Here is an 18,439-nt window from a genome sequence, read left to right as displayed (position 1 = left end):
TCTCACCTCTCTTATCACACACCAACAGTCAACTCCCCGCTTGCTTTAAAAAAGTGGGGAAAAAAAGTAGGAACCTAATTTTGAGTCACCTCCCAGTCTTAGAAAGTTTTGAAACAGCTGCTTCCAGGGCAGCAGTGCTGGCCCAGATGGTTGTGGTTCTCTTACTGGACAAGACACAGAGCTTTCTACTGAGCTGCTACAGCTGCCTGCTGGATGCTGTTATGTTTTCCTCACACTGGATTGATCTTGTATGTTCTTTGTCTTGAGACCTGGATAACATCGATGGAACAGCAGAAAAGGACTGCAGCCTCAGCAAAAAAGGCCTCAATGTTTGCTTCTTTAACCCACATTTAGGTAGTTTTTTTGAAAATGCTTTTGTAGCTACCTCAGAACTCGTGCTCTCGTCCAAGTCTAATCCACCTCTTCTAAAACAGGCATCTCTTCTGATAAACTGACCTTGATTATTGTTGTCCCATTGGTTACTCCGTTTTCCCTCTCTCAATACTGATCTTTGTGATGGTTTTTTTGGACACAGACGGTCTCGCACCTCGCTTAGAGTCCTATCAAACCAAAAATAACCTCAGAACTGCCTCTGTATTTTAATATTCCCTTTTAGCTTTAGTTTTTCATTTGTCATTCCTAGCAAATAAGTTCCCTTTTGTCTTCTTCTTTCACCAACTACAAGTCTACCTGTTATCTCTTCTGCAGGCACGTGCTTGATTCATGTGCCAAAATGTTCCCCTGTAGAAGCATTTAGTGGGTCCAACTGTAAGAGTCTTCTTGAGGCTTTCCCAAAGTGTGCGTTCTCAGAAAATCACGCCAGTACTCAAGCCCTGAACAGCGCCGCTGTTTTCATGACAAAATTCCTAATTTTCCTCTCATTTAATGTTGGTTTCGTTACTTTTTCTTTGGTTGGGCAGACACATCTATTTTTTCATAGCATCAAGTCACCCACTGGCTGCCTTTGGTTACTTGTTTGTCACAAATGCCTCTATTTTTTAAATCATATGCTGTTGTCAGAAAAAGGAGTATTGGGAAGGGGAAGAGACAGGGTGATCCAGCTGCTGCAACATTTTTCAAAAAAAGTCTGCTGGTTTCTGTAAATCAGTTGAGCAGTTTGGGATTCACACAAATCTGCCTTTACCAAGAAGGCTTCCTGCTTGCTTCCTGAAAATGGCATGTGGTCTCAAAACCCTTTAACTGTGCAGAAGTACTGGAAAATGGTCAGAACTTGTTTGTCAGAAGGCAATTTTAAGGAAGTTCAGCTATTTTAATGGAACATTTAATTGCACATTTAATCTGTGCATCAAACATATATAGAAAATATTATTTTAAATTAATGTTTTTGTTCCTCCTAAAAGCACTAGGCTAATTGCTGCAGAACCCACATTTTCACTACTGTCATTCTTGACATCAGTCTCATGTTCATGAATTAATTTAGGTGCCAACTTCTCATGCAAGGCAAAGATGTCCCTCTGTCCATGCAAAAAATAAGAGATTTTTGTATTTTTTCCCCTTGTTTTTAGGATAAAAGACAGACCTCAGCCTCAAGATTTGCATTTGCCTTATGATCAGCATAGAAGGGGCAAAGGTATTTTTTGTTTTGATATGTGGCTGTAGTGGCTTGTGATTACACCTGATCTCTTCTGTTTTCTGACAGCTTTTTGCTTGCAGGTACAGGGAAGCAAACTCAAATGGTGCTTATTTTTGAACATGCACTTATTTCTAGCTGCAAACACTGGGAGGGGAAGTTGCTGTAGCTTGAAACCAGAGTAGTGTAAGGAATCTGATAGAAGCAGAGCTGCTTATAATGAGTTATGAAAACCAGATCTTGATTTGACTATTGGGAAGTTTATTCTTGCCTTAAGTTGATGAGAAGTAGGGAGAAAACCATCTGGAGGGAAAGAATGGCTCAAAATGAACCACTTCAGTAAACCCTGAAGGGTTGTTAAAAGACAACACATACTTTAATAGCTAACTTCTAAAACTCTACCCCCTGACTTGGGACAGCTTGTGGACTGGCTTTGACAAAATCATTTGGCTTTGGTCTGCCATTGGAAAAAATCAAGGCACTCTGATTCCTCTGGAGTAGGATGTTTTTCAGAGGGAGGGACACAGAAAAAAAAACAGAGAGGGACTAAGAATTTGTCCCACACTGACTTCCACATCTGAATGGACACCACAGGCCTCCTTGCACCACTGTATTAACACTTTTTCTAATATTTTGCTTCTGTTGCTGAGCTCAAGGAAAGGCACTGTATTCCTTGTTAGACTCTGAGGGGAAGTGGAAAGCGGAAGCCAGTTTAGGGATATTATCAAGGCAAGTAAAGTGGGTACCCTACAGGTTGGGATTAAACTCTTCCCATGTCCTTAGGAGCATGTTATTGCAATAAGATATGAGTTCAGACGGTGCCAGCTGTCCCATGTTATTTCCCAGTGCACATATCCCTAAGCTTGTACAAATAGGAGGTAGCTGAGCCATATGATGTAAGACCTCTAACCCCATCAGGAATTACCAAAGGCTGATGTGTTTGTTTTCCCTTGGATCACCAATTCCTCTGGCTAAATTCTAGAATGCAGTTCACAGAGGGGTTCTTGAGAGCAGTACAAGGCATGAGGTGCAAAATAGAATTTGATGTCCCCTGAGGGCTGATGCATAGAAGAGAGGACAGAGATTCTACTTGGGTATCCACAGTGGGAACAACAGTGGCCTTGGGGATCAAATGAAGAGTCACTGAAGGTGGAGTCTACACAAAGGCCTGAGGATGACCACCTCTGCTTTAAAAATGAAATAGCAATTTTCAGCGCCTTTTCTACTGAGGTTCTTGACTAGAAATCCCATGAGCATTCAATTTTCTGAAATGTCTGACCATTTCTGAAATGTTTTCCCCTAAAAAGTCAGAAGTGTATCTGACCTATCACCTTAAAACATTTGCACTATTTGCCACTCCCAAGAATCCTGGTTAAAGTGGTTTATGTGCTCAGGTCAGCTTCTTCATAGAGAGTCTAAGCACTCAGTGTATCTCAATCTCTTTCCATTTGCAAAGTTGGGCATTTTTTTCCCAGCAGAGTAAGTTAAAGTATGCTGAGAGTAATCCTGTCTTTCTCCTAGTTACTTTTGACAGACTCTAAGCAACATGCACACTATGGCTCTGGGATATCCCAGAGTGATCCAGCCCAGATACCTTCATTTATGTGCAGCAAGCAAAGAGAAGCTATTCATCAGCTTAAAGGAAAAGCTGCCCTCACTCCTTGTCACTCTAACTTTGACTAAGGTAAGGCTAAGGGACCATTTCCCTTATGCTCCTTTCCAAACCAAACTATGAATATAAGGCACTATTTCAGCAGAATGTTACAAAATTTAATGTGCTATACACCACATTTCTCTGGCATGAAGCACTAGCATTATGAAGCAGTGTCAAATGTAAAAGTACAATCACTCTATTAACTACCTAAATTCTCTCAAAGATAAGACATGTAAGTACATGGCAACGGTGCAATGATCAAGGGAAATGTAATCAGAAGAAAAGGGAATAAGACAAGCAGGTCTCTGCCCTTTCTGGCTTTGCCAGATGTCCTCTTCAAAAACCCACCGCTGCTTGTAATTTTGAAGCTGACATTTATGCTGACATTTGCTAGTACCATAGCATTCTGACTGCAGAGGAGGTGATGACTGCCAGCAACTTCTTTCACTTGAGTTCTTTCACACCATTTGCATGTATGCTTTTTCCCTTTTTTTTGCTTTGTTTTTGAAAAAGCACTGGAAAATAGTAATGGCTTGTTATGGCTAATGGCTCATAACGCGTACATTCTTCAAAAATCCTATGTGTCTAATGTGGAGGGAGCTGAACTGACCTCTTCACATGTGTAAAAAAAAAAATTTCTCGTTGCTAGAGAAAGGTGGGCTGGAAAGAGCTCTTTTTGTAAGGCCCAGGACCTGCTCTAAGGCGACTGATACTCCTTTCACTGCGTGGAGCATCACAGATATTGCACACACTGCTCATGAGAGCTGCACAGAAAGAAGCTGTGGATTCAAAGGAGGAGGAGTCTGACAGCTATGAACAGATTTGCCTCTAAATGAGAGTTTAAACTCTTCAAGAGATAACTGAAATTCCTTTTCTTTAAAATGCTGCTGTATGTGAATGAATTCAACCAAGGAAAACCTTGTATTTGGGTGACTTTGGGTGACTTTAGGTCACTTTGCAGCTAACGAAAAAACTAGAACAGTGCCCAACCCAAAAAAAAAAAAAAAAGTTCATTCACATGAAAACATTTGGGCCTGTCTTGTATTTTTCTCTTAGGTCAGATCCATCTTAGTTCAGGAGGCCTGCTCCAAACCTACAGTCTTGACTCTAAAGGCATTGGGACACTTGTTTCAAGAAGTGTGGTCATAGGAGCCATGAAAGTTTTATGTGCCTTAGTGTAAACTTGACTGATGCATACATTTTAGAGGTTTTCTTGCACTGGGGTATATTTTACTGTCAAATTTTTACTAATACGTAGACAAAAAGTCAAACTGATCAGGGATATTAACCAAACAAAACCTGAGTTTATCAAAAGTACTCCTACAGCATAAACATTGCATTTAGGCAACAAATGAAAAAAAAACCCACCACTCTGAAATTCATCTAATCAATCACAGTGAAATAAAGGTATTATCATAATTCAGGGAAGCTAATAGTGGATGTACCAGATTAACAACTATATCTTACTAGTAATAAACAGTAAAAGTAACCTGTGTTCTGTCTGGTGTTCTTTTTTAAAAAAGAGGAAACATTTTCAGTTTCATATGAATTGATTGGGACTGACAAGATGCAATTCTAAGTGCTTTAGTCAATTTAATCTGATTTAGAGGAAAAAAAGCTAAAACAAATTTTAAGTAATTTCGATTAATGGAAGTATGGAGGAAATCATAACTGTTCACAGATACTCTGTAGCCAGGAAATGAAGCCAAATTGGCCAGCTAAACTGTCCACTGTGAGCTTTTCACTTAGTGTTAGTGTGTTCTGAATGAAAAGAGAGGAAAGTCTTCAGTAACTGAGTCATAATCTTATACCAAACTGATGTCAAGCATTAATTTTAAGCATTTAATTTAATGAAATCTTTCAGTTTGTATTTAACAAAACATGACATACTTTCTTTCATTGAAACTCATTCTCTAAAAAACTCTTTTCTTACAGAAACAATTCCATTTTCAAAATTTAATTCACTTTCAGGGTTTCATTTTTTTGTGTCCTCAAAACTAATTTAAAATGCATTTTCCTGCTGTAATAAGCTGTAATAAAGCAAGATAAAGTAATTGCTAGATCAAACTAGTACAGCCAATGCAAAATTTCCCTTTTATTTCAAATAAACTTCGATGCAGTTCTTTGATTGAAATTTTTCATTCGTCTCTATTCTCCTGCTTTTTTTTTTTTTCCCCCTAGATTGCTTAATGATAAAGGAGGGTACAGAGCTGAGTTACTGGACAGATCATTCACCACTCAGGCATTTCTGATACTCCCACTGCAGCCCAGTCAAGTATTTAAGCGCGTAAGTGCCACATTTCTTTGCTACGTCTGAATGCTGAAGGATGGGGGCCTGTTTCAAGGAAGTGGAGAGCCCACCCCATTGCTGGGTCACCATGACAATGAGACAGCAGGAAGGAGAAATGTTTGCCATGCAGTCACATAACCCCAGTGTTACACCGCTCTAGTTAAATATGCCAGAGCGCTGAGAAGGGCTGACTTAGTGTCACACAGTGAAGAAAATGCACCATCTCTAGGTGGGGATGTGAAGGGAACTTTCTCTCTCCAAAATACACGTCTGTGAGATCACCTGGGTTTGGCATAGACCTATTCGTGCACAGGAATTAATCCTGTTGCATTTAGTCACAGCTGGTGGCACTTTATGAACGTGTAATATCACATTGCAACTAAAACTCCCTGAAATTCCAGCCCAGCTGACTATCCCAAAATCCTGTTGTCAAGTTCCTTCCCCTTAAGGGTGGATTGTCACAAGATGCAAATCAAATGAAGAAATGAAGGTGAAATGATGCAAAACAGAAAGCCAACTGAACAAAATAATCTGCATCTTGCTATTACAACACATCTATGGGACATTGCAGAGTTAGGTAGCACTTTATGGAAAAGTCATAGTTGAGATGCTGCTTTTGCTCTGTGACCCTTAGAAATTCAGTTTCTCCAGCTTAAAAGTTTTATTTTCTGTGCCATTTGACTCTAGGAGCTCAGCAAGGGCTGCAGCCTGCACAGCTCCTCTGTGTCTAGGTGCAGAGTGCTGTGAAGTCACTTTACTCAGGCACAAGAGTGCCTGGGGGTACAGTTGCTTTGTTAAGTCCCAGGGCAGAAAAGGAGCATATATATCATACACATGGTCCTACATTTTACACCGTGCTAGAAGCTTGTGGCCCTTCCTCTTGCTCTAATTCACAAAGAATTAGAGAAGCCACAAAGGAAGGTCCCTGTCTCTCTCAGACATCATCTTTTGCCATCATTCTCAGTCCTTCTCTACTTTAAATCCTGGGAGAAGAATTTGCCCTGGCTCGGCTTGTCTCCTGTAGCTGCCCTCGGGAAATGAGCTCTTTATTATTGGATCCAGTTTGGCAGATGGATTTAAAAAATCTTCAGAAATCTGTGCTAAGTCTAGTCTAGTCTGACTTCACTCCTTTTGAACCCTGCAAGTTTTTTGCAAATGAGCCTCCTGCATTATCAGTTACCCAAGCTGTATCTAGTATAATTAAAATGCTGAACTGATCAATCTTCTCACTGAGGGCAGAACGGAGCTGGATCCATGAAAAGGTCACTCAGCAGGAAGGATGCACAGAAAATGACAACAAGGGAGCTCAGTACCTCAGAACCCCTGATATGCACAACACAGAGGATATTAAAATGTGGGTAGGAGGCAATGAGCAATAAGCATCTCAGGCCTCTATGTCTTTTAATCTTCAGGCTCCCTTTCTGTCTGAATTAGCTGAATTCTGTGGGATAACTTGGTAGGCATTTAAGGAAGTGACCTACACTGTTTCCTCATGTGTAGCACAATAATCGACAGCATCAAATGAGCTGAGCATCAAGCTGGCATCACCCAGTTACAATGGCAGTAGAAATTAAATAGCATTAATTAGAGGGAGAATATGGAACTCTTTCTGGCTGGAATGTCTCTTCTCTTAGCTGTCAAAAGCCTCCATGGTTTGGATTATTAAGAGCCAAGTTGACAGGAAAGCTGAAGGGAATAAAGGAGCATTCTCCATTGTGTGCCAAGCCAACTGAGGGAAGACTTGAATTCAAGACTGACTTTTAAAAAACAGCAAAAGGTTAATGAACTTTTATCCGAGCACCATTAACACATCTGAAGATCATTCTAATTAGACCACAGACAACACTTTTGCTCTTATTTCACTTCAAGATCAGGTAAGTAATGTGTGTAATGGGGAAAGAATCAGAGATTAAAAGGGTCTTTTCAGTTTCCAGAAAGCAGAGCAATCTTCCACGACAGCGGAGAGTAGTCTTCCTACGTGCTCTGCTGATACTTGTATGTATTCCATGTTAAAACTATCTCCACAACAATTTCCCCCCCAATTTTATTGACATTTGATATAAGCCAGACTGTACTCTGCATTAAAAAAAGGAGCTTGATTCTTTGAGGTACAATGGACTCTCCTTTCTCACTGTGGAAGAGGTCAACCCCTTGCAACACCACTGGAGGCAGATTCCTTGTATTACTTGCAAGTTGCTTTCCTACACCTTGCATTCACTAATACACTGGGAAGGGCCAGGAGAAATATCAGATCTTTAGTCAGGACTCAGTTCTGTACTCTGTGATTTAAATTCATGCCAGCTTCTATGATAGAACTATAGAATGGGAACTGTGATATTGCAAACAAAGTATAGAACAATTAGTTACATTTAAAAGGGTTTATTTGCCACCTTTTGGTGATCAAGCATGTCTGCATATACTCTTTTTTAAGAATTTGTCTTCCCTTTTGTATGTATACTTGCCTTTTTTCTGTACTAAACAATTAATGTAACTCCCAACTACTAAACAAAAACCTGTGGACATTTTGGACAATAAACTTTTTTTCCCATTACATGTCTTCACAATGCCTAAAACTGACTAGAGTCCTGATTGTTGAACAGAACTATCTAGAAATTTTTGTTAATTAGAAAAATAGTGGTTTTATTTCATTAATTTTTAAAAATATATAACTCATTCCCTTGTTTAAAAAAAAAAAGGAAGAAAAGCATCAGCAGATTTCCATAAATTACCAGTATGGCAAAAGCACATTATTAAGGAAGTCACCTAGAAGTGAGCTAGAATTACACATTAATAAATTACCCTATGTCCACTTTGCAATACACAGAAGTTCAGATGTTTCTTTGAGTCTTATTTAAGCCTCTTGAATCTAAGCATCTGCAGAATTTCATATAGTAGCTGCACTATATAAAATGGCTTAGAGTGGAAGATGCCAAAATGGACTAAAGAAAATCATAGACTTTCCAATAAAAACATTATTTTTGGTCAACATTATTTGCTAAATTAAACCTAAACACATTAATCATTTTGCTCAACCCACAATTGCATTTTTCAGCTAATATATTAATTCTCCTTCCAATTCCTCTCAGCTTTTCTTACATGCCCTACATCTCTACTTCCCCATAACAGAAAATGGCATCTCGTTCTTCTATATTTAGAAACACAACCTCCCTTAAAATGATGTTCTATGAGAAACCTCACTTGGACATGCTGTGACACTCGATGGACTTGAAAACTGTGCCCAAGAAAGACAGGATGTGACAGCTCCATGATCCCTGAGGATGCTTTAAAGGGCATCCAAGAGATAATCCCTTGCTCTTACCACACAGATGTAAAATTACAGCTGCAAGAAACAGGGAACTGGATATATGAGAAATTGTGGGCCAGTCAAATCAAGGAGAGTAAAGAGGAAAAAAAATGCAAGGAGAAAACTTGTGCTGATCACTCTCTTCTCTTCTAGAGAATGCAGAGGAAGGAATATGTGCACACTGACTTTCTCCTGCCTGGTCTTTTCCAGGCTTTACTATCAGCAAGAGGAGCCAAGAGGACATAAATTTCACTCCACCAAAAAGTTCACTTTTGTGTTCAGGACATGGAAATCCTACAGAGCATCCCCTTTGACTAAGGGCTGCCTACAAAAGCTGTGCAAGAAACTTCACTGGTCAGTTTAAGTGCAGGATCCTTTGTGCACAGATTTAAATGGAAAATCAGCTTCAAGAGAGCAGGATCTATCCCAGAAATCTCACAGTGCAATACGTAAGATAAAATTAATTAATTAAATTAAATTAAATTAAAAATGTATATTTCACCATTTTATGATGAAGAGTATTTCCTAAAATGTCAATAAAGGTTAAAAAGAAATGGCTAGTTGCTATATGAAACCATCTGTTTTAATTTCCAGTTGCTGCTTATTTTAAGAAAGTAAGAAAGAATCAGCAGCATCATAAAAATATGGATTCTGTTTCTTATATTTTCTACTCATAAAAAAGGGGAAAAGCAAAATGTGAAAGAGCTTAGAGCTAAGGTATTTGGTTTGAGGATCAGTAGAATATTTCATTTTTTCTGTAGGAATAATTATAGTCTTGATTATTATATAAATATCGTTTCATGTTAGTTCTCTGGCCAAATGTCTAAATTTAGAATTAAGCTTTTTTTTACAACACAGTTTCAATAATAAACATTATGATCAAGCCTAGGTGTATGTTACATTATTAAAAGGCCTCCTTTTCAAGCACTTGGTGGAATCACTGTTACTGTTCTACTATGGCTTAGCTAGTCTGCTGGTAAAAATGAAGATTTATTTTTATGTGGCTTGAACTAAGATGACTGAGTTTTGATGTGTGCTCACCCTTAACTATTAACATTGTGTGCAATGGCAGTTTAAATGTTTTATTTTCAAATAAACAGGCAAATGGACTGTTATTTCTATAAATACTAACAGGATCATGCCCAAGCACTGGGATTTTTCAGCCTGGAGCAAGAGGAAACCACACATTTTCTGTTTATTTTTGTGGGTTTTACTATTTTAAGTAACATCAAGCCCTGGACTGAAGATATTCTGGCATTTCTGGTTAATTTGAAGGAAAAAAAGTCACAATAATTTCTTAGCAAGTTAGGTCAACTTATGCTAAGTCACTGAGTGGTGAAAAATATTCTCTGTGACAAGAATATATGCAATGTCCCCCTGGATCTCCATCGCCAAGTCTTTTGCAAAGAAGCTCAAAAGGAATATACCGGAAAGTGGGAAAATGGGGAAATGGTTGATGGATGGCCTGGTCCTACTCACATGTACCCAAAACTACTCATGTGCCATCAAAGTGGGATTGGGTAGGGACATTTGGGAGCTGTCCCTGTCTCCTTAACTGAGAACACATGCTGACAGTGCTATTGGATGCTCTTTTCTGGTCTCTTTCCCCTGACCTCAGTTTTAACACACACATGAAAGACAGAATAGCAAGGTTCTCGTGCTGCCTTTGGAGCAGTAAAACCTGGGCATCAGCTGTGTGGTTTAGACTCATGCATCTGTAAATGTTATTTCGGTTTTCCTTTGTGGCTGGCTATTTATCTTTTGAAGGTGCAGAAATGAACAAGTGTCTGGGTTTTTTTCTGAGCAATACCTGGCTTCACTTAGTAATAAGCAGTTGATTATCTGCAGGTAACAAAGTAGTGCTTGAGAATTTTAACTCACTTTCTGAATAGACAAATTCAGACACCATTAGATGACTGAGGTTTTACAAAGGTATCAGAATATCCTTTGAAACTAAAGGCTTTTTGCAGCCCAGAGCTGTTCCTCTAAATCTCTGCTCAGTTTGAAACAGTTTGACCTCTGCATCTCATTTCTTTGCAGTAATAAAACCCCCTAATAAATAAAAAGAAAAATGATTGAACTAGGTAAATACAGAAAAATTAGGGAAGGAGAAAGCTAATGAACTTAATTGCAATCACTATACCAGTATTGCCTCGACTTAAAAAGTATTGATTAAATAACTGAATATTTACATCTTGTACTGGACCCGCTGAAAGCAAATGATGCATTGCAAAGCAAACAGAGGCTGACCTTTGCACGTTTTCCCATCAGGCTGCAGGGTAAATCCAACCGGGCAACTGCACCGTACCCCTGTCGCGGTATCCTTGCAAGTCCGATCACAGCCTCCGTTATTGACAGCACATGTTTCTGCAGAATGAAAGAGAGAGAGGGAGAGAGAGAGGGAGAAAGGGAGTGTAATGAAATGCTCTGGGGGAGGGGAAGGCCACTGCCTCTTTAGGGCACTATTACAACATATTAAAAGCAATATAAGTTTTAAGCAAGGCAACTGAAGCAAGCTCAAGGTCATCAGGGTCCGTGTACTGGTTTTGACTGGTAAATCATTTCCACAAGTCATGATTTCTTTTCCCTCCCAAACTGGAGATTTCACTTAATATATTTAGTTACTGTTTTTCAACGGTCTTAGACAATAGGATGGGTTATTACATATGAAACAAATTTAAAAAGAAAAAAAAGTAATTGCCTTTCAAAGCAGAACCAAACATTCTGTTTTGTATCAGTCAATGTGTAGCTGAGATGTTTTAAAGTTCACTTTTAAATGATGTTGTAGGCATAATGAACTTTAAAAACAGTAGAAAGCAAAGCAGCGTGCTAGACTTGGAACTGAGAGTTTAAAATCCTTAGTTAAGAAAGAGTTAATGGAAAATGAACTACATATATCACTTTGACAAGAATCTACATGCCCAATCTGTTCTTACTGAACTACAAGCAAAAGGCATCTGGGTTTTGTCCACTTAAAGCTTTTTGCAAATTGAAAGGAGTTTGGAGTGGGTGGGAGGGCATAATTGAGGTCACTGAACCCATTCCAAGCCGTGTCATTGAAATTTCCCAGTGCTTGTAGTATGTAGAAGGGTGGCTGGGCAAACACAGGCAAGAGAAAGTTGCAATACTTCTGAGCTTTTACTACAGTGGGCTGTGACTATCAGGTACCACTAGATTAAAAAAAAAAATCTTCAACTTCATAACAGAAAAAGCAAGAACCCCTCCCTCGCTGCCACTGTTTGGTGTTACTCATGTATGCACATGCACACACCATACACATGCATATGCACACATACTCACAAACACATCCATACAAGAGATAAAAGGCAAGGGAAATGATTAACTTTGCTTTGATCCACAGAAAGGAATGGATGTAAGGATGCCAATTTAGCACGTCAGTTTGAACTGTACATTTTTCTGAAAAGTATTTACTTCAGAGAGTAAGTCCTTTTAATAGTATCTTTTTCAGTTCCTCTGGATTTGATTAAATTAAAATACCCCACTGCCCCCCAAGATTGCCATTATTCTACTCAGCTCACCTCTTTCCCTAAAGAGGCTTTGTCATTACTTACTCAGATTTACAGACTCCTATTGCTGAATATTCACAGCCTGTGTCACAATTGTACCCTGTGGACAGGGTCTGACAATCAGCTATAGGATATGCTAATTGGGAATTGCCTTAGAACAGTACATTGATCAAAAATTATTTACACAGAACAGAACAGGCTTTATCTTTCAATTGACTAGTACTAAAAGATTTTTATTTTAAAGTACCCTGTGCTTTGCCCTCAAGGTGAACTCAGACTGGCCCTTTGGAGGGACTTCACTGCTTAAAAAAAAAGTGTTACTGGTTTTTTCTTTTGCACTGGCACAGGCCTCTCCATCAGTTGTGAAATAAGCTCCTGGCACTTAAGAATGAACTGAAAGCATGGATTTGGGGCACACACGCATTAACAGCATGGGACAGATCTCTGAGCCTGTATACATTCACACCTGGTCCTCCAGATAGATTTTGAATTTTTATGTCTGTTTGCTATGTAATAACATTGTGTAGAAAGAGCTACCAGTATACAAATGGATTTGCATATAACTGCCAGGAAGCACATCTAACAAACAGATTGACATGTTTTCTGGAACAGCTTTCTGAAAATGGAGCTGAGTCTGCAGCTCCTGATTTTCAGGCAGTTCTTGCTCACCTTGCAGGACCTGAACCTAACTGTTTAAGCGATATAGTTCTGATTTTCATCTACTTCTCTGAGAAGGACTATTTTATACACTTAGAGGCTGAAACTTCTGCTTGAAGAATTCTTCTCAAATGACAATGCTGGCATTTCCATTTGTATGTGAACGTGCGTGCATCCTTGTGGACCAACATATCAAATAATAATTTTATATTTCAGAGACGGAAAAACATTTCAGGTCATTTAAATTTTTTAACTTGAGCACAGCTTAAGGGCAGGAGGATTTGCCAGGAGTAAAGAGTTAAGGTTAAAACTCAGGAAAAAATGCTGAAGGTTACGTTTGGCATGGCACTGCAAAGAGCAGTAAATCTTCTGTTAGCAGATTAACTCTGGCATATGAAGACTCCTTTATTGCAGTGCGTCAACACGAGATGAACATAAGCAGTAATATTTCTGCTTTCTGGATGACATCCAGTGAAAATGAATAGACACAACAATTTTTTTTTCCCCAGTCATGGATGACTGGATCTATAGGGTAAGGGTCATTCAATGAACAGGAGTTATTTCTACGTATAAATAGAAGGAATCAAGCCAGCCTTTCTTATTTTCACACAGATTTAGTAAAACAAACCAAAAAGGATAAATACCCTACAACCTTCCTAGCAACTCTGACTTTCATACATGACGAACTCTTAACAGAATGAAGATCCAAGTGAGCAAGAGGACATGTGACAGTACCTCTCTCACTTTGGATAATTGGAGAGATGTACTGATGAAATTCCTTAAACTCAAGGTCGTGAGAAAACACCGGTAAAAGAAAGCAAACATGAATAGCAGAATGTGGGAAAGAGGCTACATCAAAGAGAGGAGCTGAGGCCTACGCACAGCACAGACCGAACGCGTGACCACCTGTGCTTCTGAGTGGGGTGACACCGACTCATCCTTCACCTCACCGCTATCAAACCCCAGTATATGTTTGAAATGCAAATACAACTTTAAGGCCTCAAGCCAAGAGCAGAAGCAAATTACTTATTTCCATTCTATCACACTGGAAAAGCTATGGAAGGGAAAGAACAGATGTTAAAAATTGGATCAGGTCTTCATGGTGATATTGATCCTACAGATAATTTTTACTGGCTTTTTTCTCTGTAAAAGACAACCTCAACATTTTAGCCTTTTTCTTGTTTGTTATGTTTGTTTCAAACTTTTTTGCACATTTCTGTTTGGTTTTTGTTGTTGTTCTTCTGACAAGGTAGCAGAAAAAAGAACTGGAAGATAAGTAAAGCAGTGTCATGTTACTGACATTTAGATTCCTTCTGAATTATGAGAAAGATCATAATCTGAAACAATTAGACTCCACTGTTAATTTAAAGTGATGTTTGTAGCCTCATCTACATCCCTATTGAATTCCTACCAGAAAATTCAGGCAGAAACAGGGATCTAAAGAAAAGGACATCTATTTGTATAAGGTGGTTTGGGAGAGATTACATTGTAATTTTCCAGTGTAAGATCCTAATTCTGGAACAAACTCTTGTGTGTCTGCTCAGTGGATCCACAGACAAGAAACAACTAAAATCATTACCTGTATGCTATGGCTTAATCCATTAGAACTATTGTTTTAACATCAGTCCACTGTACTACTTCTGGATATTAAAATATCCAATTAAAAAGCACAAGCTTGAGCTGTTGGTCCTTCAGCACCAATGAGGAACACTGACTTAGTTACCAGGTGAAGTTACTCCAATGCCTGCAATGGTTTAGCAGTGAAAGAGCAGCTCTTCAGGTTCTACTTCTGAAGCTTTTGAACTAAAGCAGAATCTCTACCAGGTGGCAACAAGTCACTTTCTTAAAAAGAGTCACACCAGACAGGGTTTATTTGGCTTTGAATATAAGCTTCTAATAAAATCTGTGTGGTTGGGGTTTTTTTAAACTAGCCAATTATTTCATAAAGCAAATTTTTGTGACTTCAGTTTATCTCATGAATAAAAGAACATGATATGATTTTAAGGGTATTGGTTAAAATCAGGCAAATCTTGGAATCTTTATTATTCATTGTTGGCAGCCTGGTTCAATTTGAACTAAGATCCAAACCAGTTTTATAGTAACTGAGATGCAAAGCAGAACATAATTACATAGGTCTTTGAGACTAGAAGGGATGCATCTGAGGATCATACTGTAATCTATGTCTTAACTAGATCATTCTCTATAATCTTTGATAAATCATGAGGACAGGTACAAAGACTGGAAAAGGTGAACACCAATGAAGGCAAGAGGAGGGAGATCTAGCACCAAGGTGCTTTCTTTAGAGATATAGAGAAGTCATTCTCTGATCTTTTCTGTTACCCATCACAGCAGTCTGAAGTCAACAGGATCCAGAAAACTCTATTTTTTTCCAGGCTCCTGATCATGACACAATGACTGGAAAGAGTGGATAACAACTGTAAATGTAAGAGCTGCTCTCAAGAATGTATGCAAAACATGCAAAGAAGTCTTAACAGAAGAGAAAAACCCAGCTGTAGTGAAAATACGAGAACTATATAACCTAAGTGAAAATGGGAAAGGGAAGCCACTGAAGTCATCACCTACATTCAAGGCAGTCTTGCAGCATCTGACTCTTAGGAAAAGCATGAGAGGGACACTGAATGGCACCTTCTTGCTCAGAAGAAGTTGTTGGACTAAATTAAATGACTGTGTTCTGCAGGGCTTATGATTGCCATTTCCTCTGAAGCAGAGGAAGGCTGGACTGACCTCCTGTCTTTAGGCCTTGTGCAGAGGAAAAGGATTTTTTGCAGCAATAGGTAGGCTGTGGATAAAAGACATAGCAGTCCCCCAAAATAAAGAGTATTCTCTAAGTTTGCCAGATTTCTGTAAACTGTTTAGGTTGACATGGTAAGCAGTAAGTACAGCGGAAAGGAAGACCTGGAAGTGGAAAAATGCTTTTTTCCACTACCAAGTTCCTATGTTTGCCCAAATGAGAGCACTGACAAAAGGGCAAGTTAAAGAAAACTAGCAATTCAAACTGCCTTTATTTGGAATTCATTTGCAGTAGGCTAGAGCTCATTGGGGTCAGCAGAAACAGGATGATTGGGCTTTGCTCTCAAAGTGTGTGCCATATTATTTTGAGCTTTTTCTGAGTCAACTTTTATGGTAGGCAAGAACAGTTCTTGATGGAGTAGCCTGGAGCTCAGAATTTAGAGAAGCTATCACATCCTACCCAGTAAATCACAGTCCAAGCAAATTATGAGTAACTGTACTCAGATTGTAATCCTATCTACTTCTATACCTGGTCTGAATTTTGCACAAGATCTGAACACAGTATATTATGCTCAGAATAACTGTCTTAAATTCAGGGATCAGACACATGAACAAGTCAATTTTCATGCAACTAAAGCTAAATGTTGCGAGCAGGACAGCAGCTTTAGTGCACTTACAGTTTTAGCCAGTGCAATGAGGAAGTATATGGATTAACTGGACCATTTTTTCCTAAAGAAGTGCCTCTGAAGTAATAATTCCTGGCAACTGGAGTGGCAAAAAGGTCAAACTACTCTCAATCTCTGTTTCTCAGCAGATGTGCTGTAACTAAAGCTGTTGTAAACTGCTACTGTCTCTGAATCAAGAGATAACCTGTTTACCTATGCTAAGCACATAAAAATGAGGTTTTTTCTCTGTATTTAATTCACAGTGAAACACCAACTTTGAACAACTGAGAAAAGATTAAGGACATCTGTTAAAGAAAGCCAAATATATGGCTTTGAGAATTTTGAGGAGGTCTAATCTAAAACTATTAATTGCCATTGTCTATTATGATTCCTTGCATCACTGTAGTGTTTTGGGGCCCTCATAAGGACCAACACCAGGACTCCATTGCGCCAAATATGTTGCAGTTATGAAAAAGTGATGATGGTAAGGTATTAGAGCAGTTCTATGGCAGGGCAAGATCCTGCTCAGCTGAGTGGTACTGGCTTCCTCCCCTTAAAAAATGTTGAATACATTCAGTTTAATACACATAGTGTCTGAAATCAAATTAGTCCTTAATTTGGACCTCCTCTCCTCTCACACCTGAAAAAGCACTTTGCTCCATCTGGCTCAAAGGCTGCCCGTGCAGACATCTCATCTGTTTTCTTCATGTTGGTGCCACAGCACAATCTCCACCAAAGAGAGCTCTTTCTGAATTCCAGATACACTGGACAGTGTTTTTTTCTCTTCCTTTTAACTTTTATCCAGAGAATCCAGAAATAATTTTAACTACTACTGGTAGGTGAAGTGCATGACCATGCCTAAGAACAAGGACTACCTAACCAAATAAATAAAATACACTGAAGATCCCCCGCAAATTCTGATCAAAAATGCACAAATCCTGAAAGCCTGAAACTTGGAAGAGATTCAAACTTAACCCAGGAAAGGCCATTAAAAAAAAAAAAAAAAATTAAATTCTATGTATTATAAAATGAGCTTGCCTTTATATAAGAGGGAATATGTGGTATGAGTAAGAAAGCCATGAGACAGAGAACAGATGATAAGACTGCTGTTACCATCCATAAAAAGAATTTTACTGCAAGTACATGAGGTACACATGCTATGTGGCAGGAGATCAGGGTACAGGGAGCGACCCAAAGGACAACAGGCACAAGAAGAAACTGAACACACAAAATATTTCAATTTTCAGTTAAGGGAGAACTATGCCATTATCATGCAAATTATGCTCTGTGATGCTGAAAAGAATAGAGAAAGAGCATTCACAAGAGTATAATGAAAGAAACAAATAGCTGTGAACAGATGAAGGAGAAACTGAAAGAGCTTCATACTCAGGCAATGAAAAAGGTGAGACAGAAAGGGTAACTTGCAGGATGTGGAATTCTTCACTTCGTTATGCTTGTCTCCTCATTTCCTTGCAATTTCATGATTGGTAGAATTTTATTTGCATGAAAATAGGATGAGAATTCTGCCCTGCCACATAGGGAATGTGTGAAGAAACAACTAGGTGAATCTTACACTGAATCATGAACCCTGCAGCTCTCAGTTCAGAAAAGCTCGATTCCTCTTCAGGGAACACTACATATTTAGGGAATGTCACTTGATAGATTGGATCAGGTGTTTTATGAGCATCCTACGAGTCCAGTCTGGCTCTTAAAATTAACACTTGTAGCTGTGGTGCTCTCTCTAGGTAGAGAAGCTGCATTTAAGAAAAACTGAAATTCTCTGAACATCTCGAAAGAGCATTATCTCCTGACCTTGGATAAATCCTTTCATTTAAAATGGGAAAGCAAAAGAATGGAAGGTATTACAAGGAATTCTGGATAAGGTCAGAGTCTTTATCGTCAGCAAAGAAATGAAGACAAGGGATTTTTACAGGAAATAGCACACCATTCACAAACTCAATGAGTAAAAGTGACGGTAACTCAAGATGAAAAGATCTGCC

The 18,439-nt window shown here is 38.8% G+C and overlaps 1 protein-coding gene across 2 annotated transcripts in view; it reads right to left on the bottom strand.

Annotated features, from left to right (window-relative positions):
- Positions 1-18,439, bottom strand: part of SCUBE1 (signal peptide, CUB domain and EGF like domain containing 1) — a 194,866-nt gene that overhangs the window by 56,702 nt on the left and 119,725 nt on the right. For both annotated transcript variants that reach the window (XM_048301601.1, XM_048301602.1), the window contains one exon: positions 11,090-11,206. In XM_048301601.1, the coding sequence (XP_048157558.1) occupies positions 11,090-11,206 (117 nt within the window). The remainder of the gene's footprint in view (positions 1-11,089; positions 11,207-18,439) is intronic.

This window comes from Corvus hawaiiensis, chromosome 4 (assembly GCF_020740725.1).
Source record: "Corvus hawaiiensis isolate bCorHaw1 chromosome 4, bCorHaw1.pri.cur, whole genome shotgun sequence".
In the NCBI taxonomy this organism is placed as follows: Eukaryota; Metazoa; Chordata; class Aves; order Passeriformes; family Corvidae; genus Corvus; species Corvus hawaiiensis.
The sequence above is the reverse complement of the archived record's forward strand: the minus strand, read 5'-3'. Positions and strand labels throughout refer to the sequence as shown.